We start from the raw sequence: 21,789 nt of genomic DNA, 5'->3' as shown, positions 1-21,789 counted from the left end.
CAAGTTAGTTAATATTTTAATATTATAAACTGGTACTGTCACATACAGGACTTAGTAACAGATCCCAAATACCTAAAACAGTGTCTTGTACATAGTAGATATACAATAAATATCTGTTGAGTGAACTGATTACTCATTAAGAGCAGAAGAGGCACATCCATGGGACTGATTCCAAAGGGCTTCATCAGAATAGGAAGTTGTCCTGAATTTTCATTTAAACTTGCAAGGATGCTTCTTACTAGTTTCCTTTTGCCTTACATGTCACCAACCCTGAGTCCTAATTTTTTTTTAATTACCATTTGGCCTTTTATTTCTCCTTGATTCTATTTAGGCCACATGTTGGATTTGATCACATAAAATTCTACCACCTCCAAGTTCTTAAATTCTTAAATTTTACTCTACATGGTTTCCACATTTCCATTTCCTTATTTCTCAGCATGACCGTTGGTCTCTCTCAATCTTCTACCAGTCCCTTGACCCTATCTATCTCCTTCCCTCTCAATCCCATCTCGGCATCTCTCCTTGTTAACCTTGAAAGAAAACTCTTACACTTGTATGTCTACTTCCTCCTCACTTCTCAGAATCTTTAATAGCTGTGCCAAGTCCAAGTCTCCTTTCCATTTTGTCTGTAAAGGAACTTAAGTTTTCCTAACCACTAGATTCCATTAACCTTTGCCCTTCTCATTTTTTTTTTTTTTTTTTTTTTTTGCAGTATGCGGGCCTCTCACTGCTGTGGCCCCTCCCATTGCGGAGCACGGGCTCCGGGCGCGCAGGCTCAGCGGCCATGGCCCACGGGCCGAGCCACCCCGCGGCATGTGGGATCCTCCCAGACCGGGGCACGAACCCGTGTCCCCTGCATCGGCAGGCGGACTCCCAACCACCGCGCCACCAGGGAAGCCCCACCCTTCTCATTTTTAACCTGTCTCTATAAATCTGGCATTGCTAATTACCTCTCCCTTATTAAAACCCATGTTTACCCTTAAGCTCTGGGTCATGGAATTATTTTGATGTTCTTCTTTTTTTTTTTTTTTAACGGTACACGGGCCTCTCACTGTTGTGGCCTCTCCCGTTGCAGAGCACAGGCTCCGGATGCACAGGCTCAGCGGCCATGGCTCACGGGCCCAGCTGCTCCGCGGCATGTGGGATCTTCCCGGACCGGGGCATGAACCCGTGTCCCCTGCATCGGCAGGCGGACTCTCAACCACTGCGCCACCAGGGAAGCCCTTGATGTTCTTCTTAACTATATTTTTCCATAATACTACTGTCCACTTTACTGGGTTTTCTTTTTTCTAAATGTAAGATTCTTAAAGATTTTGTCCAACTGTCTCTTTTTTCCTCTTTATATTTTCTTCCTCAGTCATTTCATGGGCTTCCACTATTTTAACTATCACTTCTATGCACATGAATTCTAAACTAGGATTTTAGCTCCCTGAGAGCAAAACTGAATCTCATTCATCTCGGTAATCCCCAATACCTGGCATAATCTGAAATATAACAGGTACTTAATGAATGTTTCCCACTGTTGTATTTTGGGTCACATTATTTCTTCTTCTTCAGACCCTCCATGCTTATATAACATGCTCTTTGACTTCTTTTGCCTTTTATAACCTTAACTATCCTTTCATAATCATCTCAAAAAAATATTGCCCAAGAAGTATTCCTGAATCTCCCAGACAGATATGTTTCGGACCTCCTTTGAATATTCATGATTATTCACAATCTTTCATCATACCATTACTAGAGTATAAGGGTATAAAGGAAAGAATCATTTTTTAATCATTTTTACTCTGTACAAAACACTGTATAAAGCAAACTGTTAGCAGTTGCAGGGATAATACTTCATAATAATACCTGCTGTGGATAACTCTAAAATGGTAGTTTTCAATTCTTTGTTTCTCTCTTCCTTTAAAAAGCTAGAATAACCAGGAGTCATTTTTAAGTGATAAAAATATATCACATTTTTTCTCTGTTCCAATTATAAAAAGCATTCACAATGTAACTAAAAGCTCTTTGGGTAATTAGAAGCTAATTTAATGACATCTATGTTGTGGCTTTAATCTTGTTATACAGCAAGACGGTGCTGTTTCGGTTACACCCTTTGGTTTCATTGCCAGGACAATGCCCTTCGCCTTCTCCAACTGTCTTGAAACTTCAAGCTACTGTTTGTTCACAAGGAGATTTTTGATCACAGACTGGAGATGACTCAGTGAACTCTACAACTACATTTACAACAAAGCATATTCTGTATTAACAAAAGAACAGAATATCTTCTTATAGGAAACAAAAGACAACACAAGCCAAACCAGCTCTATTAGATTTATGACTACAAAAATAAAATTATTTGGATATTAGCATGCCCTACTTTTGGAGAAGTAACTTTTTTCTACATTAATATACCTAATATCAGAAGATCCCCCCAAATAAAAACCTGTTATGATTAAAACTCTTCAATTTTGCTCAAAGAACACATTTGCAAACTGATAAATTACTTCATAAAATGAAAACAGTTTTAGAACACCATAATTATTCTTTTTTACAGATATTAACATTCAAGCGTAGTTTCAATATTATAGATGCAACTTTTATTAGTTTCCATTTTAACTGACAGGTAACAATGTGCACGTACTGCATAATGAAAATATATGTCTGTAATGTCTAAATCCTCAACTTACGTTATAGTAAGCTGACTACGTTTTAGCAGAGCTTTTCAGATTGTACCAGCCAATCTATATGTAAGTGATTAAAAGCAGTTACACAAAATGCCAGTGTCTCAGTAGCAATGCACGGTAACTGCAAGTGTCTTTACTAATATTAATGAACTTCACGCAGCGACACGATAAGGTTTTTCCCTCCCACAAGAACAAAATAATATAAATACTGTACTAATGTCTTGAACCTACACTACCAGTGGACAAATCTCCTATCAATCAGGAAAAGCCCAAATAGCAAATTAAAACAAAATGATTATAAGGAATAAGTATCCTAAAGCGTCTAATCTTTTTTAAAAAATCAAGGAGACTGCTTACTATGACAGAATTCTACCTATGCTGTTTTTTGTGTGCTAAAAATGCCTTTACTTTTTCACTGCTACACAAACTTGTTGCAGCATGTCTTCTAACTCTTATCTCTAGTTCTTTAAACTGTTAGCACATTTTACAGCATTGCAAAATCAGCCTCTAGTATACAACCTGCAAAGTATGGTTAATCATCAAAAATGGTAGCACATTTAAATATAGGTTACAAGAGTACTTTAACACTAGTAATAACTGCGTGTAATAAACAAAGTGAAATTACTGTAAATTAAAGAAATGCTCAAATTACTGGCCCATATTTTTAAATTCTTCAACATATTAATGTTTAAATATTCTGAAACTCACAATGTACAAATTCTACAAACTTGAACTTTGATTAAAGAACAAACAGAAAGAATTCTATAGCTAATGGTGACAAAATATTCCCCCCAATAATCTTCATTTCATTCCTTTATTCTCATAACTTTTTTAGTAGTTAACCTTTACATTTTAACATTAGAAAAGCATGGTATGGAAATAAAGTCTTTCATTTTATTTTTAAGTATTTGCTTTGAGATTGTTTTAGACTTACAAGAGTTGCAAAAATAGTACAGAGTTCCAACTTCCCCTATGTTAACATCTTATATGATAAAAAATAATTTTCAAAGCCAAGAAGTTAACCCCGATTAATTAACTAAAATAAAGAATTTATTCAGATCTCATTAGTTTTTCCACTAGTGTCATTTTCCTGTGCTAAGGTCCAATCTAGGATCTCACATTGCATTTAGTTACTGTGTCTCCTTAATTTTCTCCAATTTGTGACAGTTCCTCAGTCTTGTCTTTCATGACCTTGATACATTAAAGAGTACTAGTCAGGTAGTTTGTAGAATGTATCTCAACGTGGGTTTGTCTGATGCTTTCTCATGATTAGAAGAGGTTAAACATGATTGGGAAGAGTACCCAATGTGTCCTTCTCAGCACAACATATCTGGGGTCTGTGATGTTGCTATATGGTACTGGTGATATTAACTTTGATCACTCGGTTAAGTTAGTATCTGCCAGGATTCAATATAAAGTTACTAATTTACTTTCAAACAGTCTTTTCATTAGGAAAAAAAATCATTAAAAGTCTAGGTAGGGCTTCCCTGGTGGCGCAGTGGTTAAGAATCCGCCTGCCATTGCAGGGGACACGGGTTCAAGCTCTGGTCCGGGAAGATCCCACATGCCATGAAGCAACTAAGCCCGTGCGCCACAACTACGGAGCCTGCGCTCTAGAGCTGGTGAGCCACAACTACTGAGCCCGTGTGCCACAACTACTGAAGCCCACGCACCTAGAGCCTGTGCTCCGCAGCAAGAGAAGCCACCACAGTGAGGAGCCCACACGCCACAGTGAAGAGTAGCCCCCGCTCGCCTCAACTTGAGAAAGCCCGCACGCAGCAACGAAGACCCAACACAGCCAAAAAAAAAAAAAAAAAAAAAAGTCTAGGTAGCCTTGGGAACAAAATCTACTACTCTACATAACACTGAACATGGTGAACAAGATTTTGATTCAGTTCAGCCAATATGTATCAAACTTCAGGCAAATGACTATTCTTCAAAGATAGGAGCAGCTGCTCTTTTATAAAAAAGCATTTTTGTTACATCTAATGAAAGAATTTAGAGTTCACAGATTAAAATACTAAAATTACACTATATTTTATTTATGTTTCTATATAGATGTACTTTATTTTTATAATGAAATATAAAAAATAACAGTGAAAACAATCTAATTCTAAAATCTTATTTTACTTATGTTTCAATAAAGAAGTCTTAGATTTCCCATAATGAACAAAAATTACTAAAACCAACTTTGAAAAACACACCTTTCATTGCTACATAAACTTGTTGCAACATGTCTTTAAACTCTTTTCTCTAGTTCTTTAAACAATCAGCATTGTAAAATCAGCCTCTAGTTTACAACCTGCAAAGTACAGCTAATCATCAAAAATGGTAGTGCATTAAAATAAAAGTCATATATTAATTTGCTGGGGCTGCCATAACAAAGTACCACAAACTGGGTGACTTAGAACAACAGAAATTTATTGGCTCAGTTCTGGAGCTACAAAAGTCTGAAAGCAGGGTGTGGGCAAGGCCATGCTCCCTCTGAAGGTACTAAAGAAGGATCTGTTCCATCCTTCTCTCCTAACTTTTGGTAACCTCAGGCATTTTTCCTATGTCTTCACATGGGCTTCTTTCTGTACACATCTCTGTGTCTAAATTCCCCCATTTTAATAAGGATACCAGTCATTTTGGTTTAGAGCTCACCCTAATAACCTCATTTTAACTTGATTACCTCTTTTAAGGACCCAATTTCCAAACAGGTCACATTCTAAGGAACCAGGGATTAAGACTTCAACATATTTTTGGAGGGAGGAAGAAACAATTTTATCCATAACCCTAGGTTCATTTTTAAGATTACTTAGTTGATTTGAAGGCATTACCTTTCCTTAGTAATTTACCTATAAAATTCTAATTAAAACTCTGAAGTTCTACTCATGAAAGTTAGTTAGGTAAGGACTCCCCTAGTGGCGCAGTGGTTAAGAATCCGCCTGCCAATGTAAGGGACACGGGTTTGAGCCCTGGTCTGGGAAGATCCCACATACCGCGAAGCAACTAAGCCCGTGCACCACAACTACTGAGCCTGCACTCTAGAGCCTGTGAGCCACAACTACTGAACCTGCATGCCACAACTACGGAAGCCCGTGCTCCTACAGCCCATGTTCTGCAATGAGAGAAGCCACTGCCATGAGAAGCGCACTCACCGCAAGGAAGAGTAGCCCCTGCTCGCCACAACTAGAGAGAGCCTGCGCACAGCAACGAAGACTCAAAGAAGCCATAAATAAATAAATATATATATATATATATATTTTAAAGTTAGGTAAAATATATTTCAAAAATACCTGGTGCCTTGTGATCAAACCCTTCATTAAATAAATCTACTGAAAGGCAAAAAAAGCTAGACAGTTGAACATTCCAGGGCCTTTATTTGTGACTTAGAGATATCTAGAATATAGACAACTAAAAAACAATTATTGTTATAAGAGTTCATACTATAATATAAATACTCAAAGAGACTAAAACTTTGTCTTTATATCCAAACCCTCAAGAATAAGCCTATCTCATTCTCTTGACGATTCTCTATTGACTGTAAACGTAAGCTCCATCTTTTAAATAAGAAGTTCTAATTAATAACTTTGTATTTTCAGGGTTTATTTATTCAATGCCTCGTCAGTAAGGTCTGATCTTTTAAGATTCTTTACCTTGTGGCTTATAATGCCCATCTCTAACTAAAATCAGCACAGTTATTTGGTATTACCAGAGCAAAGCATAATACAGCCTAGAAAACTTATTAATTAGAGTAAATTTATCATTTAATTTGCAAGTCCTATTCCTGCGAGTTCACCTCTCCTTCCCTCCCTTTCTTCAACAATTGTTTCTTGAGCATATATTTTGTGCCAGGCACTGACTGGATACATATCAATAAAAAAAAACCATATCGTCCCTGCCTTTTAAATGTAGAAGGGACAAATAAGTAAAACAACACCAAATCTATAATTATAAACTGTTAAGAGTACTACGGAGGAAATTACTAGGTGCAAAAACAGGTAATAGTAGAGCAATTACTTAGACACTATGAACAGAGGAGACTTCTCTAATGTCTCAGGACACTTAACCTGAGACAAAGCATGAAAATCAGCCTTATGCAGTTCCTCTAAGACAAAGAGAGAACATGGTTGAGACCCTGAGTTGGGATTCGATCATGGAGGGTATATCAGTTAGGTTGAAAAGTACAAAACATCCAGCTCAAAATGGCTAAGTGAAAGGTAAACGTATTGATTCATATAACATAAAAGCATTTGGAAAAGGCACACTTCAGATAAAGAAGGTTGGCTGAAAGCTTACTGGGACTTAATTTCTCTTTCGTCTCTTGGCTCTACTTCCTCAGATAGGCCCTTCCTTTTAGGTTTGTGGGACAAAAGGGTATCCTCCCTCACCAGTCCCAGTAAAAATCCTAGAACAGAATCTCTTTGCCTTTGATTAGTCTCATGTGCCTTCCTTAACCAATCACTTAACCATCGTTGTGTGGGAAATATGATGTTTGGATTGGCTAGATTGTATCACATGTCACCCCTGGAGTCTCAGGTGAAAATTTTTTTAAAAAAGAAAGTGATTCGTTTTGCGGGGGACAATTTCAGGTAAAGGTGGAGTAGTAGTGAAGTGGCCACACAAATCATCCACAGAAAATAATTTTTAAAATGTGATTTAAAACAACAAGAAGGGATTTCCTGGTGGTCCAGTGATTAAGACTCTGCACCCCCAATGCAGGGACCCTGGGGGTTCAACCCCTGGTCAGGGAACTAGATCCCGCATGCCGCAACTAAGAGCCCGCATGCAGCAACTAAAAGGTCCCGCGTGCCACAACTAAGACCTGGTGCAGCCAAATAAATAAATAAATATCAAAAAACAACAACAACAAAACTAAAGATATTGGAAAGCATCCAAAAGCAGAGAAAAGTCAGGGGAAAGTTTAATCTGGAAAAAATGGTAACAAGAAGGGGTGAGAAGTGTGACTTTGTGGCTTTCTGGTCTGATACTGCTGTCTAAACCTCACAGCTATAACTCCAGAAAACAGTGGAAGATGAAACAGCAGGCTTATCAACTAAAGGTGCCAGAGGTCAGACTCCAGGACTAAGAAAACATCAGGAAATCAGGAAATTTAAAGGGGAAATCTTGGCAGTGATCAAACCACAGAAAGAAGGAGACTCAAATTCAGAGATTAAACGTTCCAAGTGCCTAGCTAAAAGTACACTGTGCATGGGGCACCACAAAATAGCCAGGAGAGAACGTACAGAAAGACAGAGCTACACACAGCAGATCTGTTCAATTTGATGTATTCCTTAATTGAGTGCATACCTTCACCATGATTAGAAAGCCTGAAGTGTCAGAGAACAGAGTCAAAAGCTGGCAGAGCAGCTGGAAATCAAGGGGTAATCTTAGGAGCAAGGAAACCACAAAGAGAAAGAGATGCATCTCTGCCACGTAGTTGGCTGACCCAACAACTTTCACAGGCACAGAGGAGACCCACAGGGGCCCAGTCTGCAAAAGTGGCAGTGGGAAGCCAAAAAACAGAGCACATATCATTAGTATGTTTTTTGACCACAATAAAACTAAAATGGACATCAACTGAAACATTTAACATTTAAATGTTAAATTACTGACTTTTAAACAACCCATCAGTCAAAGAAGAATTCACAAAGGAAAATACAAAATATTTTTACTAGAATGATAATGAAATGAAAACTATCAAAAGTTATGGGAAGCGGCTATAGTTGTATTTAAAAGGGAAATTCATAGCGTTAAATGCATATATAAGAAAAGGAGAAAGGTCTAACATAAATGATCTAAGTTTTCTCTTCAAGAAATCAGGAGAAAAGATGAGGAAATCCCACCCATGGAAAAACTAAAGGAAATAATAAAGGGCAGAAATCAATGAAACAGAAAACAGAATATCGGGAAAAAAAAATCAATGAAACCAAAATCTAGTTTGTCAAAAAGATTAATAAAAGGAAAAAAGAGCACAAATTATTAATATCAATAATGAAAGATAAGACATCATTACAAATCCTAGAGACATTCAAAGGATAAGGTACTATTTTTTAAATTAATTAATTAATATTTTGGCTGCGTTGGGTCTTCGTTGCTGTGCGCGGGTTTTCTCTAGTTGCGGCGAGCAGGAGCCTCTCTGTTGTGGTGCGCGGGCTTCTCATTGCGATGGCTTCTCTTGTTGTGGAGCATGGGCTCTAGGCGCGTGGACTTCAGTAGTTGTGGCACGTGGGCTCAGTAGTGTGGCTCACGGGTTCTACAGTGGAGGCTCAGTAGTTGTGGCGCACAGGCTTAGTTGCTCTGCAGCATGTGGGATCTTCCTGGACCAGGGCTCGAACCCATGTCCCCTGCATTGGCAGGCAGATTCTTTTTTTTTTTGCTGTGCGCGGGCCTCTCACTGTTGTGGCCTCTCCCGCTGCGGAGCACAGGCTCCGGACACACAAGCCCAGCGGCCATGGCTCACGGGCCCAGCCGCTCCGCGGCACGCGGGATCCTCCCGGACCGGGGCACGAACCCATGTCCCCTGCATCGGCAGGCGGACTCCCAACCACTGCGCCACCAGGGAAGCCCGGCAGGCAGATTCTTAACCATTGCGCCACCAGGGAAGTCCCAGGATAAGGTACTATTTGGAACAACTCTGTACCTGTAAATTCAACGACTTAGAGGAAATGGACAAATTCCTTGAAAGACATCACTAACAAAGCTCACTCACAAAGAAAAAGATAACCTGAATAGTTTTATACTTCTATTTTGAAAGTTGAACTCCTGGGAATTCCCTGGTGGTCCAGTGGTTAGGACTTCATGGTCTCACTGCCGAGGGCCCGGGTTCAGTCCCTGGATGGGGAACTAAAAAAATCCCACAGCCCACACAAGCGCGGCCAAAAAAAATGTTGAACTCCTGATTTATTATCCTCAACAACAACATTAAAACAAACAAAAAAACAACAATCTTCCAAGCCCATATGACTTCAGAGTGGATTCTACCAAACTTTTAGAGAAGAAATATTATCAATTTGATACAAACTCTTCCCTAAAAAAGGTTTTTAAGAAGGAAGGACTGGTCAATTGTGTCAATTCTTCCGAGAGGTTGAGTGAGATGAGGACAGAAAAATGACACTGGTGTGGACTAAGATATACATAAAAGATGAGGAAAAGGATAAAGCACATACAACTATGTATTTTGAGAAGTCTGGTTTATAAAGTAAGGGAGAAAACAGAGTAATTGCCAGAAGAGTGTTTGGGGTGAAAGAGGGAAGGGTTTTCGGTGTGTATTATTTTTTAAGATGGGAGATACTATGAGCATGCTTTTATACTAATGGACATGATCCAATAAATACAGAAAAATTAATGATACTGTATAGGAGGAATGGAGCCCTTGAAAAGTTTTTTGCAATCTTTAAAAAGAATTGATAGTTATTTGCTTTTGTGACAGTTAAGAGCCATATCATCTTGAGTTAAGCATTTATTTTATTTGGTTTAACTTATATTATTACATAGAATAGTATATCAAAAGAGATCTGTAGTAAGTATATATGAGCTACTAGATGCACTAATGAAATACTATTTTTTTCAGAAGAAAAGAACCACTGAAGGTGGAATAAAGTTCATGTATAGGTATCAGGAGTTTATTATGATACAAAGGTGGGGAGATATGGCAGGGGGGCTATCACCAGATGAGCTGAAATGGATAGATAACTGGCTCATAATTTAACATGTGCCCCAACCTCCTTTTAGTGTACCTTCCTGTGATGCAGAAGCTGAACAGCTAAAAAGTATACTTACCGGTCTCTCTTGCAGCCAGGATTCTGGATATAATTTAGATTCTGCCAATCAGATGTATTTGGCACTGAGTTAAGCTGTTAGATTGGCAGTACATGAGGTATCCTTTTTGCTGGTGCAGATCTAGCAGGCAGCACAGAACAGCCCTGGAGCCTGTTATGTCAGTGGTTCTTGATCACTGGATTGCAACTGAGGTGGTATGATCCATGGAGCCACCAGTTAGCACAATGGTGTCCTGGCTGAACTAGAGGTAATTTCCTTAAGCAGGTCAATTCAACAGTAATGCTCTGAAATCACTCATGGGGGTCAGGGGTCAGCTCCTCAATAATTTTATAAGTACCTGATTCCTTGTATTAAATCTTCCTGCTTAAAATAGCATCACTGGTTTATGTTATCTCTAGCTGAACTCACTGATACATCAAACAACAATCTCAACTGGTGATAGTTACAAAACCAAAAAGGCAATTCAGTCTATCACAACTGGCCTGGTATCTGATAACCATACACTTTTCAAAGTAATATTAAATGAGAGATAACTCAAAAAATATATATGCATAACCTTGGAGGTAGAGGACAATTTCTTAGACAAAAAGCATAACCATAAATAAAAATATTGGTAAATCTGCCGACATTAAAATTGGAAGTTCTTTTCATCAAAAGACAATGTAGAATAAAAAAGGACACACCATGTGGGAAAAGTTATCTCCCACAAAGATAACTGAAGGAAGGACCAGCATCCAAAATATAAAAAGAACTCACAAATCTATAAGAAAAAGATGCACAACCCAATAGAAATATGCACCAAAGCCCTAAACAATCACTTCAAAAGAGAGGAAAACCCCCAAAGCTATAAACTTATTAAAAGGCACCTTAATGAACACCACTTCATATTCATCGACAAAAATAAAAAAGTCTGGCAATGACAAGTGTAAACATGAATGATAAGCATCAGGAATTATAATACACAGCTGATGAGAAAATAAATTGGTACTACTGGTAAAGTTGAAGACATCTTCAAATCCGTATACATATGCATCAGGATTCATGTACAATGATGGTCATAACATTGTAACTGGCAAAAGTTGGCAACAACTCTAATATTTACCAAGAGTATTTACATGGATGTACAGTCCATTCAAATGCAACATGCAAAAAGATAAATGACCCTTTTACACTTTAAAACGTATTTTTCCTCCACATTTCTCATTACATCATCCTTCTCCCAGTTATCCAGGTCATGTCGGGGTTTCTCTCTCAATCTCTCTCTCAACATCCCTTTGCCCAAATCCAGTCATTATATCCTATAAGAATCTACTCCCAAAATATCTCTGGAACCTTGTTTCTTTCTCCATCTCCAATAACTCCTTAATTTTGGCCCTTATCATTTCTCACCCAGATAAATTTAAGTACCTTCTAATGGTCTTCTTTGCCTCTAGTCCCATCCTCATTGCAAACTGATGCTCTACATGCTGCTAGCATGCTAGCATTTTCAAAGCATTAAAATCCTTCCACTTGATCAAGTATGAATAAAAATAAAGGTTACAATTTGCTAGGCACCTATTCTATGTCAGGCATTATCTCATTTATCATTATAAAATGGGTATCATTTATTTTATAGAAGAGGGACCGAAGTTCAGGAAGGGGTAATGTACCCAAATTCACATAGCTAATAAGTGGACAAGCCAAGATTCAATTTCAGGCCTTTCAATTGCAAAGTCCTTGCTTTTAGTCAATACATCATTCTGTCTAAACTCTTAAACATGGTGCATGAATTTGTAAATGATCTGACCGTAACCAACTCCTCAGCTTGATCTCCTGTCCCTCTGTTCCATTTAGCCATAGCAGATACTGGCTCTCCATTCTCTCCTTATTCCTTACTAATAACCTCTATTTTCTTCAGGATGGCAATATGCTCAGCTAAAAACTAATTTTCCTGGCCTTCCTTGAAGCTGAGATTACCATTCATATAGTTCCGACAAAAGAGATACTAAGTGGAAATCTCTGGATGGGGTTTCTGGGAAAGCTCTTTAAAAGGGGTCAAAGTAAGCTGGCATACAAATTTTGCCCTCTTCTACTCCACCTTCTTCCTTCCTTCCTGGAAAACAGGGCTGTAGGTGGATCAGCCTTCTAAAAGCCATGAGATAAGACACGTGAGCATGAAAGTCCCATACCTCAGAAGACAGGATATGAAATTAGGAGCCCAGGTCTGTGATGGCATCACCCACCTCAGAACTGCGGATCTATGGACTGGTACGTGTATTTGCCATGTGTTCCTATTCATAGTTAATCACTGTCATAACTGACACATACCCTAAATTGAGGTCTGACTGATCAACTTGCGATTTCCTCAATATACCACGATTTGGCACAGTTCTACAGAGGTAGACCTGCAATTAAGATACACGTGTGGGGCTTCCCTGGTGGCGCAGTGGTTGAGTGTCCGCCTGCCGATGCACGGGACATGGGTTCGTGCCCCGGCCCGGGAAGATCCCACATGCCGCGGAGCGGCTGGGCCCTTGAGCCATGGCCGCTGAGCCTGCGCATAAGATACATGTGTAATTCAGTCTCTAACTTTAAAAGAAAAGTAGGCATAGCCCAGCTTTAATAAGAGAAGTTTTAAACAGTTTCTGTTTTATACATTCAGCATTTTACAAGTTTTGTTTGAAGGGTTCTACCTCAAAAATGGATTGAAAACCACTGGTCTATGGCACAGTTTAACTATCATTGAAATTTCTCAAAGTTCTATGCTTTGTTTGTATTAGGTCAAATGACCACAAATCTCGAACAAATCCACTCTGTAAACTTTAATTTTGGAACTATGCTGAAATACTATTCTTTCAGCTTTCACTCAGAGATAATATGTGAAATAGTGTCTGAATACTTATGAAATTGGCATATATTATATTGTGTATCATGCGGACTTTTATACCTAGGTTCTGGTGGTATATTCCCCAAACCACTCAGAGCCAGGAAAAAGTTCGTTTTTCTCTGAGGAACTGATATGTTCACTAGCACTAGTATGTGAGCCATGTAGCCCACTATGTTTTCTTTTTATTCTTAACAGCTAATTAGTTAATTTTTTTGTTCAAGATCTGTGGCTTTCCTTGGCTAATACTTTTATACTTTTTAGAGCCTATCTTTTAATATTTTAGTTAATTGTTTTGTTTATTATGCCAATATATTTATTGAAAGCTGTCCAAAATTATTTAGAAGTAGGCAAGTTATTTTTTAAAAATCATACTTTAAAGGGAAAAGAAATATAACTCTTCTAAGACCGACAAGACCCACTATATGCAGAGAGCCTTAGATTAATCAATCTTTACTGCAGTGTTATTTTCTATCCAAGTTACTGTAATAAAATTAAAGGTGTGTTGTGAGAGACAGTCCTCCAAGGTCCCTGCGTGTTGTTGCCAAGAATGCAAGGTCTTGACCACTCTTTAAAACTGGGCCATTTCTCAGGACTGCAGTGAGCAACCTTGATGGATGAGGTGACATTTCCTTCCAGACAAAGAGCGGCTTTGCTTTCATTTACTATAAAAGCAGTAGGTTGCCTAAGCTGTGACACAACCTCCACTATATGCATAAGATTCAACTGGGCCCCTCCGTGTTGCCCCTGTGGGACTTGGGAGACATGGGGAGCCAATGCCAACATGATGTTTATGCTATTTGCTATGCTATAGTAATAAAATCTCTGACCTAGGAGTCTCACATCTTCTACCAGCATCATAACAGTAACAGTAGGTATGTATACTCCCAGACCCTGACAAAGTGTTGATTCAAAAGAAATTAGTTGATCATTCAAAGTTCGAAAGTAGGCTTGAATTAAATCCTTTGTAACTCAGAAGAATTCCTACAGAAATATTAATGAAGATGACAGAGAAAGGCCAATTAAAATAACTGTTTAAAACAAAAGAATGTCCTCAAAGGGACCATTAAAGAACTGGTGAGGTTTTGACATTTTACAGATGAAAATTCTTTTTTGTTGTTTCTATACATCAAAAACATTGAGGAGATTCAAATTGTTTAAAATAAGGAGGCTAGGCGCATTATCACTCTATAATTTTACTTTTAAAAGGAGAAAATTACAGACAACAACTAGGCCAAAAACAATGAATCAAATAAGAGAAGACAGGAAAATATGGTAAACTGAATTATGCAGGACAACTGAGCATTCTCCATGCCCTGTAAGGCTCTCCTTTAAACATAAACCACAACACTGCAAATGTTAAACACAAAAAATAATTTTCTTAGAAAGAAAAAAACTCATGCCGTAGGTACTAAAGGTATAATGTGTTAATAAGTGATATATTTTGGAATAAACATTGAAATAAACTATAGTTTCATTCAATTTAAGTATCTCCACATAAAAACTCAACAACCTATTTTACTTACAAATAAATGATGAAAACTAATTCCTTTCTAGATAAGGAAATGTCTGATGCTATTCAGCAACTAAGCATACCCCACCCTTCTGCAACTCTCAGCTACCACGAACAAAAAATAGCGCCCAACAGGTGACTACTGAGAATCATAAGCAATTCAAATGTCACTAATTCAGAAAACTAAGTGAGAAACAGGTGGTAGCAAAGGGTCCAGAAAACTCAAGGCTCTGTACTCAAGGAGTGAAAGCTTCAACATGAAAAAAAAAGGACATTTCCCTAGAAATATGATATATTTCAAATACAAATTCACAAGTAAATACAAAGTAAGACAGCAGATGGGAGGAACACAATGAAAGGAGCTGACACAAACGAAAGGAGAAGAGTTATAAAAAGCACGAAAGAATAATTACAAAAGTACAGCTGTGTGCAATCATTTAGACAAAGAAACAAGGTAAAATGCCAACCATGGTATCACTATTTTTGAACACAGCATATCGTCAAAGGCATTCATCATTTTATATATAGCCATCATTTTATACACAAGGGAAATGTGGTTGAAGTTGTTAAATGAATGCCTTAACCAAGATTGTACAAGGTGCGGGAGAACAGGAATTTTATTTATTTTTTAAAATGTAATGGTATTTTATTTTAGTTATTTTATAATCACTAAGAAAATGTTAGAAAATTGTTCTGATAAAATGACAAAATGACATCCTTGTCATTCCGTTGATTGGAAAAAAATCGGAATAATTCAATAAATATATATTTGACAATTTGCTAGGGTATTTTGTCAGCAAACATTCCGTATTTATGTATTTCATTTACCCAAAATTATAAATCTAATTTTTAAAAAGTAAAACATCATTTAGTTCTAATGTTTAAACATATGAAATAATCTATAAGATAAAATATATTTAAGATTAAAAATCTTCCTAGTGATAAAGGAATAAGTTAATCAAGTTTAGGTTAAAAAAAAGAATGTATTCTACCAAATATCCAAACATGTGTTTGGGCAAAAAGTAATTTTGAGGGGTAAATAAAAGTACCTTCCACATAAAACTAAAACTGAGGATATTTTCACTACTGAAATAAAGTTCCCTTTTTAGCAGTATAAACTTCATTCATGTTTAAGAAAAATTTGTCAAACACCTTAAAATATTTTTCAAAATATTTAAAACTTTAAAAATATTTTCCATCAGGTAAATGATAAGCCTTAGTATACATCTTGTGAACTAGGATAGCTGGGGTTTGGTGAAGGTCATTTTGAATACTGGAAGCAAATTTAGGGCAAATGGTCCATGGCATTGGGACCTTATCTTACCATCAAGGATTCCTTTATATTTCTTCACTCCCTCATGGGCCTATTGTTTTAAAAGAGTTTGCATGTATTAATTTATTAATTAAAATGGTCAAAGGAAGATATTAAAATGAAACTCTCAGAGCTTCTAAAAATCATAGAAAACATGGAATAAGCAGTGCTACTCCAGTGTGCTGATAAAATACAGAAAAAGCAGAGACTAAATGTTTAACCTAGTCATTGTTCAACAGATCAACAGATGTAATGAGAACATTTGATTCAGAGTTCAATAAAACACTATGAATGCAAATTAGTAAAAGGATGGCATTCTAAAATTGAGTTAATAAAGGGTATTCACCACATGGGTTGATTGTAGAGCTAAGTGAAGCAGCTCCAGTGGAAAGGCCACCTTTTGAAACTGATGAAGCCACAGAAGGTATAGAAGATGAAGTTGGTGTAGCAGAGGAGGCTGTTGAAGACGGTAACCGTTCTCCAGACTCCATATCTATGGGAGGGAGACAAATGTTAATTTACAGTATTAAATAGTGGAATTAAGCAAAAGAATAAAACATATTTAAAATAAGTCAAACTTTTAGGAATACTTTTTAAAATGTGAAATAAGTTTAGAAATACATGTTCTTCAGAGAGATAAAATATGAAATAAATAAAAATAATACAATTTAAAATACCAGTTTATGAAATAAGTTTAATGTTAAGTATACCAAATCTTCTTCTAATAGACTTGCAGAATATTCTTATATAAAAAAATAATAGGGCTTCCCTGGTGGCGCAGTGGTTGAGAGTCCACCTGCCGATGCAGGGGACGTGGGTTCGTGCCCTGGTCCGGGAAGATCCCACATGCCGCAGAGCGGCTGGGCCCGTGAGCCATGGCTGCTGAGCCTGCGTGTCCGGAGCCTGTGCTCCGCAACGGGAGAGGCCACAGCAGTGAGAGGCCCGCATACCACACACACACACACACACACACACACACACACACACACACAAATAACAATAATAGTCATTTGAATACAGTAACTTCATAAAACTATGTGTTGCCATAACTTTAGGAAAATTAGCACATTAACTTCTTATTCTTCTTAAATCACCTCATGGTCTATTCACTTACATCATAATACCCATATTATCTTAATGAATCAAGAAGATACAACCACGTCTGAGTGAACTGTAACCCTGTCTTCTAAATCCAGATACCAATATAGTTGTAGGTCTTAAACATCCATGAATCTGACCTGGTAATCCCCAATACAGTGAGTCCTGCCCAAAATAGACAAATACATTTTAGAGTTTATACTAGAGTCTAGTCTGAACTATGGTCTCAAAATGTCTTTAGTATGATCCATTTATAATGACTTAACCACTTCTAAGCATCTGTATTAATTTGCTTAGCTATTTTGGGTACAACTTTACATTGGTCTTACTGTAATAGTTTATGTTGATATTAAAAATCTAGAATGGAAATGGATGAAGGAGTCAAAAGGTACAAACTTCCAATTATAAAACAAGTAAGTCATAGGATGTAATGGGACGCATGGTGACCATTGTTAATAATACTTTATTGTACATTTGAAAGTTGCTAAGAGAGTAGATCTTAAAAGTTTTCATCACAAGGAAAACAATTTGTAACTGTGTGGTGATGGGTATAAACTTTTTGTGGTGTTCATTTCACAATACACACAAATATCGAATCATTATGTTGTACAACTGAAACTAATATAACGTTATATGTCAATTATATCTCAATTTTTTTTTTTTTTTTTTGCGGTACGTGGGCCTCTCATTGTTGTGGCCTCTCCCGTTGCGGAGCACAGGCTCCGGATGCGCAGGTTCAGCGGCCATGGCTCATGGGCCCAGCCGCTCCGCGGCATGTGGGATCTTCCTGGACCAGGGCACGAACCCGTGTCCCCTCCATTGGCAGGCGGACTCTCAACCACTGCGCCACCAGAGAAACCCTCAAATTTTAAAAATCTAGAATAGGTTATGGTCATTTTCATATTCTACATACACTAATACCACAATTAAGCAAGGAAATTGTAAAGCTCACAGTTGCTTTAAGGAGTACACATATATATAGGAAGAGACAAAAAAATACACTACTCACCCATAAATGAACTTATGATCAACCACAAGTAAACATTCATCATTCAAATAATCTAATCACAAAAAGATTTTTGAATGCAGTGCTATAGCCAATTCACATAATTACTATATGTTTTCTAAGAAAAATAATTTCATTTCAGTTAAAAATATTGGGGCTTCCCTGGTGGCGCAGTGGTTGAGAGTCCGCCTGCCAATTCAGGGGATACGGGCTCGTGCCCCAGTCCGGGAAGATCCCACATGCCGTGGAGCGGCTGGGCCCGTGAGCCATGGCCGCTGAGCCTGCGCATCCAGAGCCTGTGCTCCGCAACAGGAGAGGCCACAACAGTGAGAGGCACGCGTACCGCAAAAAAAAAAAAAAAATTGGCCAATTAACACATGAAAAGATGCTCATCATTGTTAATTATTAGAGAAATGTATATAAAAACTACAATGAGGTACTACCTCATGCCAGTCAGAATGGCCATCATTAAAAAGTCTGCAAATAACAAATGCTGGAGAGGGTGTGGATAAAAGGGAACCCTCCTACACTGTTCGTGGGAATGTAAATTGGTGTAGCCACTATGGAAAACAGTATGGAGGTTCCTCAGAAAACTAAAAATAGAGCTACCATATGATCCAGCAATCCCACTCCTGGGCATATATCTGGACAAAACTATAATTCGAAATGATACATGCACCCCTATGTTCATAGCAGCACTATTTACGATAGCCAAGACATGGAAACAACCTAAATGCCTATCGAAAGATGAATGGATAAAGAAGATGTGGTATACATATACAATGGAATATTACTCAGCTATAAAAAAGGATGAAATAATGCCATTTGCAGCAACATGGATGGACCTAGAGCTTATCATACTAAGTGAAGTAAATCAGAAAGAGAAAGGTAAATACCATATGATATCCCTTATATGTAGAATCTAAGATATGACACACATGAACTTATCTATGAAACAGAAACAGACAGAGATAAAGAACAGACTTGTGGTTGCAGGGCGTGGGGTAGTGGGAGGGATGAGTTGGAAGTCTGTGATTAGGAGATGCAAACTATTACACATATAATGGATAAACAACAAGGTCCTACTGTATAGCACAGGGAACTATATTCAATATCCTGTAATAAACAACAATAGAAAAGAATATGAAAAAAGAATATATATACATGTATAACTGAATCACTTTGCTGTATAGCAGAAATTAACACAACATTGCAAATCAACTATACTTCAATAAAATAAACTTTTAAAAATAAAGTAAAATATTGGTCAATTAAAATAATGCAAGATTAATGTTTAAATAATTGAGAATCCATATGGTATGTAAATGATTTTTCTTAGGTACATATGGAAAAGGTAATCTCAGGTTGACACAATAGCATCATTAATAGGGCAGTTTCAATGAGTTTTCCAATCGCATACAATTCAAAAACTTCTCTTCATATTCTGACATTGCTGTCAATCACCTCCAAAGATAATGAACTGCTATAATGAGTAATCCATAATCTTAAAGAATTTTTATTTCTCTTTATCAGCGTTCACTATGGAGAGGCATAGTTGGTACTGATGGCTACATGGAACTAATGCTTAAAAGGCAGATTTTGGGTCATCAAACAGTTACTAATAAGCTTTGAGACACATGGCTGTCTGACAGCAAGGCCCATGGCTGACAACTTCCTCTACAAACTATCTTCACCAGCAAGTCTCATTTCACTAAGTACAAAACACATATATTTACAAAAAAATAAAAACCCAAAACATAGATCGAGTTTACAGGAAAAGGCTGTTTTAAAAAATTAAGAGGGCTTCCCTGGTGGCGCAGTGGTTGAGAGTCCGCAGGCCGATGCAGGGGACACGGGTTCGTGCCCCAGTCTGGGAAGATCCCACATGCCATGAAGCGGCTGGGCCTGTGAGCCATGGCCGCTGAGCCTGCGCGTCCGGAGCCTGTGCTCCACAACGGGAGAGGCCACAAAAGTGAGAGGCCCGCGTACAGAAAAAAAAAAATTAATAGCTGGTAACCTTACTGTCTCATAGATTTCTAAAATGTACTATTTAAATGTATTTTGGGGGCTTCTCAATGATTTTTTCATTTTGTTAATTAAAAAATTTTTTAAATTGATGTAAAATTGACCTACAACACCGTGTGAATTCTAGGTGCATGACACAGTGATTCAATATTTCTATACATTACAAAATGATCACCATGATAAGTCAGTTACCATCTGTCACCATACAAAGATATTACAATATTATTGACTATATTCCCCATGCTGTACATTTCATTCTTGTGACTCATTTATTTTGTAACTGGATGTTGGTAAATGTATTATCTTTTTTTAAATAATGAAAGGGTTTTTTTAAAAAAAATTGCCTTTGTACTCCACAGCAAAAGTAATTTGGGACATAATATAGATAAGCACTTTAGCTGAGTACCTGGCATATAAAAGCTCAATGAATGAAAGTCATTGCTTTTTATAGGATAATAGGTTATGAGCTCTAGGTATATTTCTTTCTGTTGATATAACTTCACCCAAGACTAAAACGAATACCCGGAAGGCATAATGAGCAGTTTCTACATTTGCTCACTGGAGATTACTCTTCCTGGAAATATTTATTAAAATAAAAAATATACATGTACTTGGATCTACCAATCTACTTTTTTTTTTTTTCTTGCGGTACGCGGGCCTCTCACAGTTGTGGCCTCTCCCGTTGCGGAGCCCAGGCTCCGGACGCGCAGGCTCAGCGGCCATGCATGGCTCACGGGCCCAGCCGCTCCGCGGCATGTGGGATCTTCGCGGACCGGGGCAGGAACCCGCGTCCCCTGCATCGGCAGGCGGACTCTCAACCACTGCGCCACCAGGGAAGCCCTACCAATCTACTTTTAAGGCTCTATTCTATAGAAATAAGGCACAAATAGTTCCTTTATTATAACACTGTTTAAAGGTAAAATAAAATTGAAACCTGGCAGTACAAAAGAGTAGAACTAAAGCTAGTAGTATGAGGCTGGGGGCCTTTTTCAGTTTCAGTAAAAGTGCAGTTTTCTCATTTATTCTGGTTGTTCTTGCTGTTCATTTAAGTGGGGAAAGTTTACGTCTTTTTTAAAAAACAGGCTTATGCAGCCATTTTCCTTAGAAGTTCTATTATATACATTATTCATATATTCTTTTATTTCAACTGTTTTAATCTTAGATATATATTTCTAGCCAGTATTCCTCTCATACATAAAGTACTTTTTGTTACACTGGCCTTAAGTTAAAACTTTTTTTCTCATGTTTTAATAGGTATTTCTTAGTTCTAGTAACTCAAAATTTGGTCAACTATTCCATGTTCATCTTATAGATACCTTTCTTTTCATTTTAAAGAAACTTAACAAATCCACTCTAGCCTTTGTTACTCTAGAATGAAGATTGTTTTATGCTTGCATTAACAAGGCTTATCAAGTTTTTCTTTTTAAGTTAAATATTATTGATTTCAGATTTTATTTACTATTGTTCCCTGTTAAGCTTAACTCTGGAAAGAATCCTAGCCACCAACTTGAAAGTTAAAAGGTAGGAAGGCAATGC

The 21,789-nt window shown here is 37.5% G+C and overlaps 1 protein-coding gene across 20 annotated transcripts in view; it reads right to left on the bottom strand.

Moving 5' to 3' along the window:
- The window catches only part of BAZ2B (bromodomain adjacent to zinc finger domain 2B), a 302,457-nt gene that overhangs the window by 116,275 nt on the left and 164,393 nt on the right, over positions 1-21,789 (bottom strand). For 19 of the 20 annotated variants that reach the window (XM_032638481.1, XM_032638484.1, XM_032638486.1 and 16 more), the window contains one exon: positions 16,471-16,617. The exons of the other annotated variant lie outside the window; for it this stretch is intronic. In XM_032638481.1, coding sequence (XP_032494372.1) covers positions 16,471-16,615 — 145 coding nt within the window. In that variant the 5' untranslated portion in view covers positions 16,616-16,617. The remainder of the gene's footprint in view (positions 1-16,470; positions 16,618-21,789) is intronic. 20 annotated transcript variants of the gene reach the window in all.

Source organism: Phocoena sinus, chromosome 7 (genome assembly GCF_008692025.1).
Source record: "Phocoena sinus isolate mPhoSin1 chromosome 7, mPhoSin1.pri, whole genome shotgun sequence".
Classification (NCBI taxonomy): domain Eukaryota; kingdom Metazoa; phylum Chordata; class Mammalia; order Artiodactyla; family Phocoenidae; genus Phocoena; species Phocoena sinus.
Note: the sequence above shows the minus strand (reverse complement) of the source record. Positions and strands in the feature narration are given on the sequence as shown.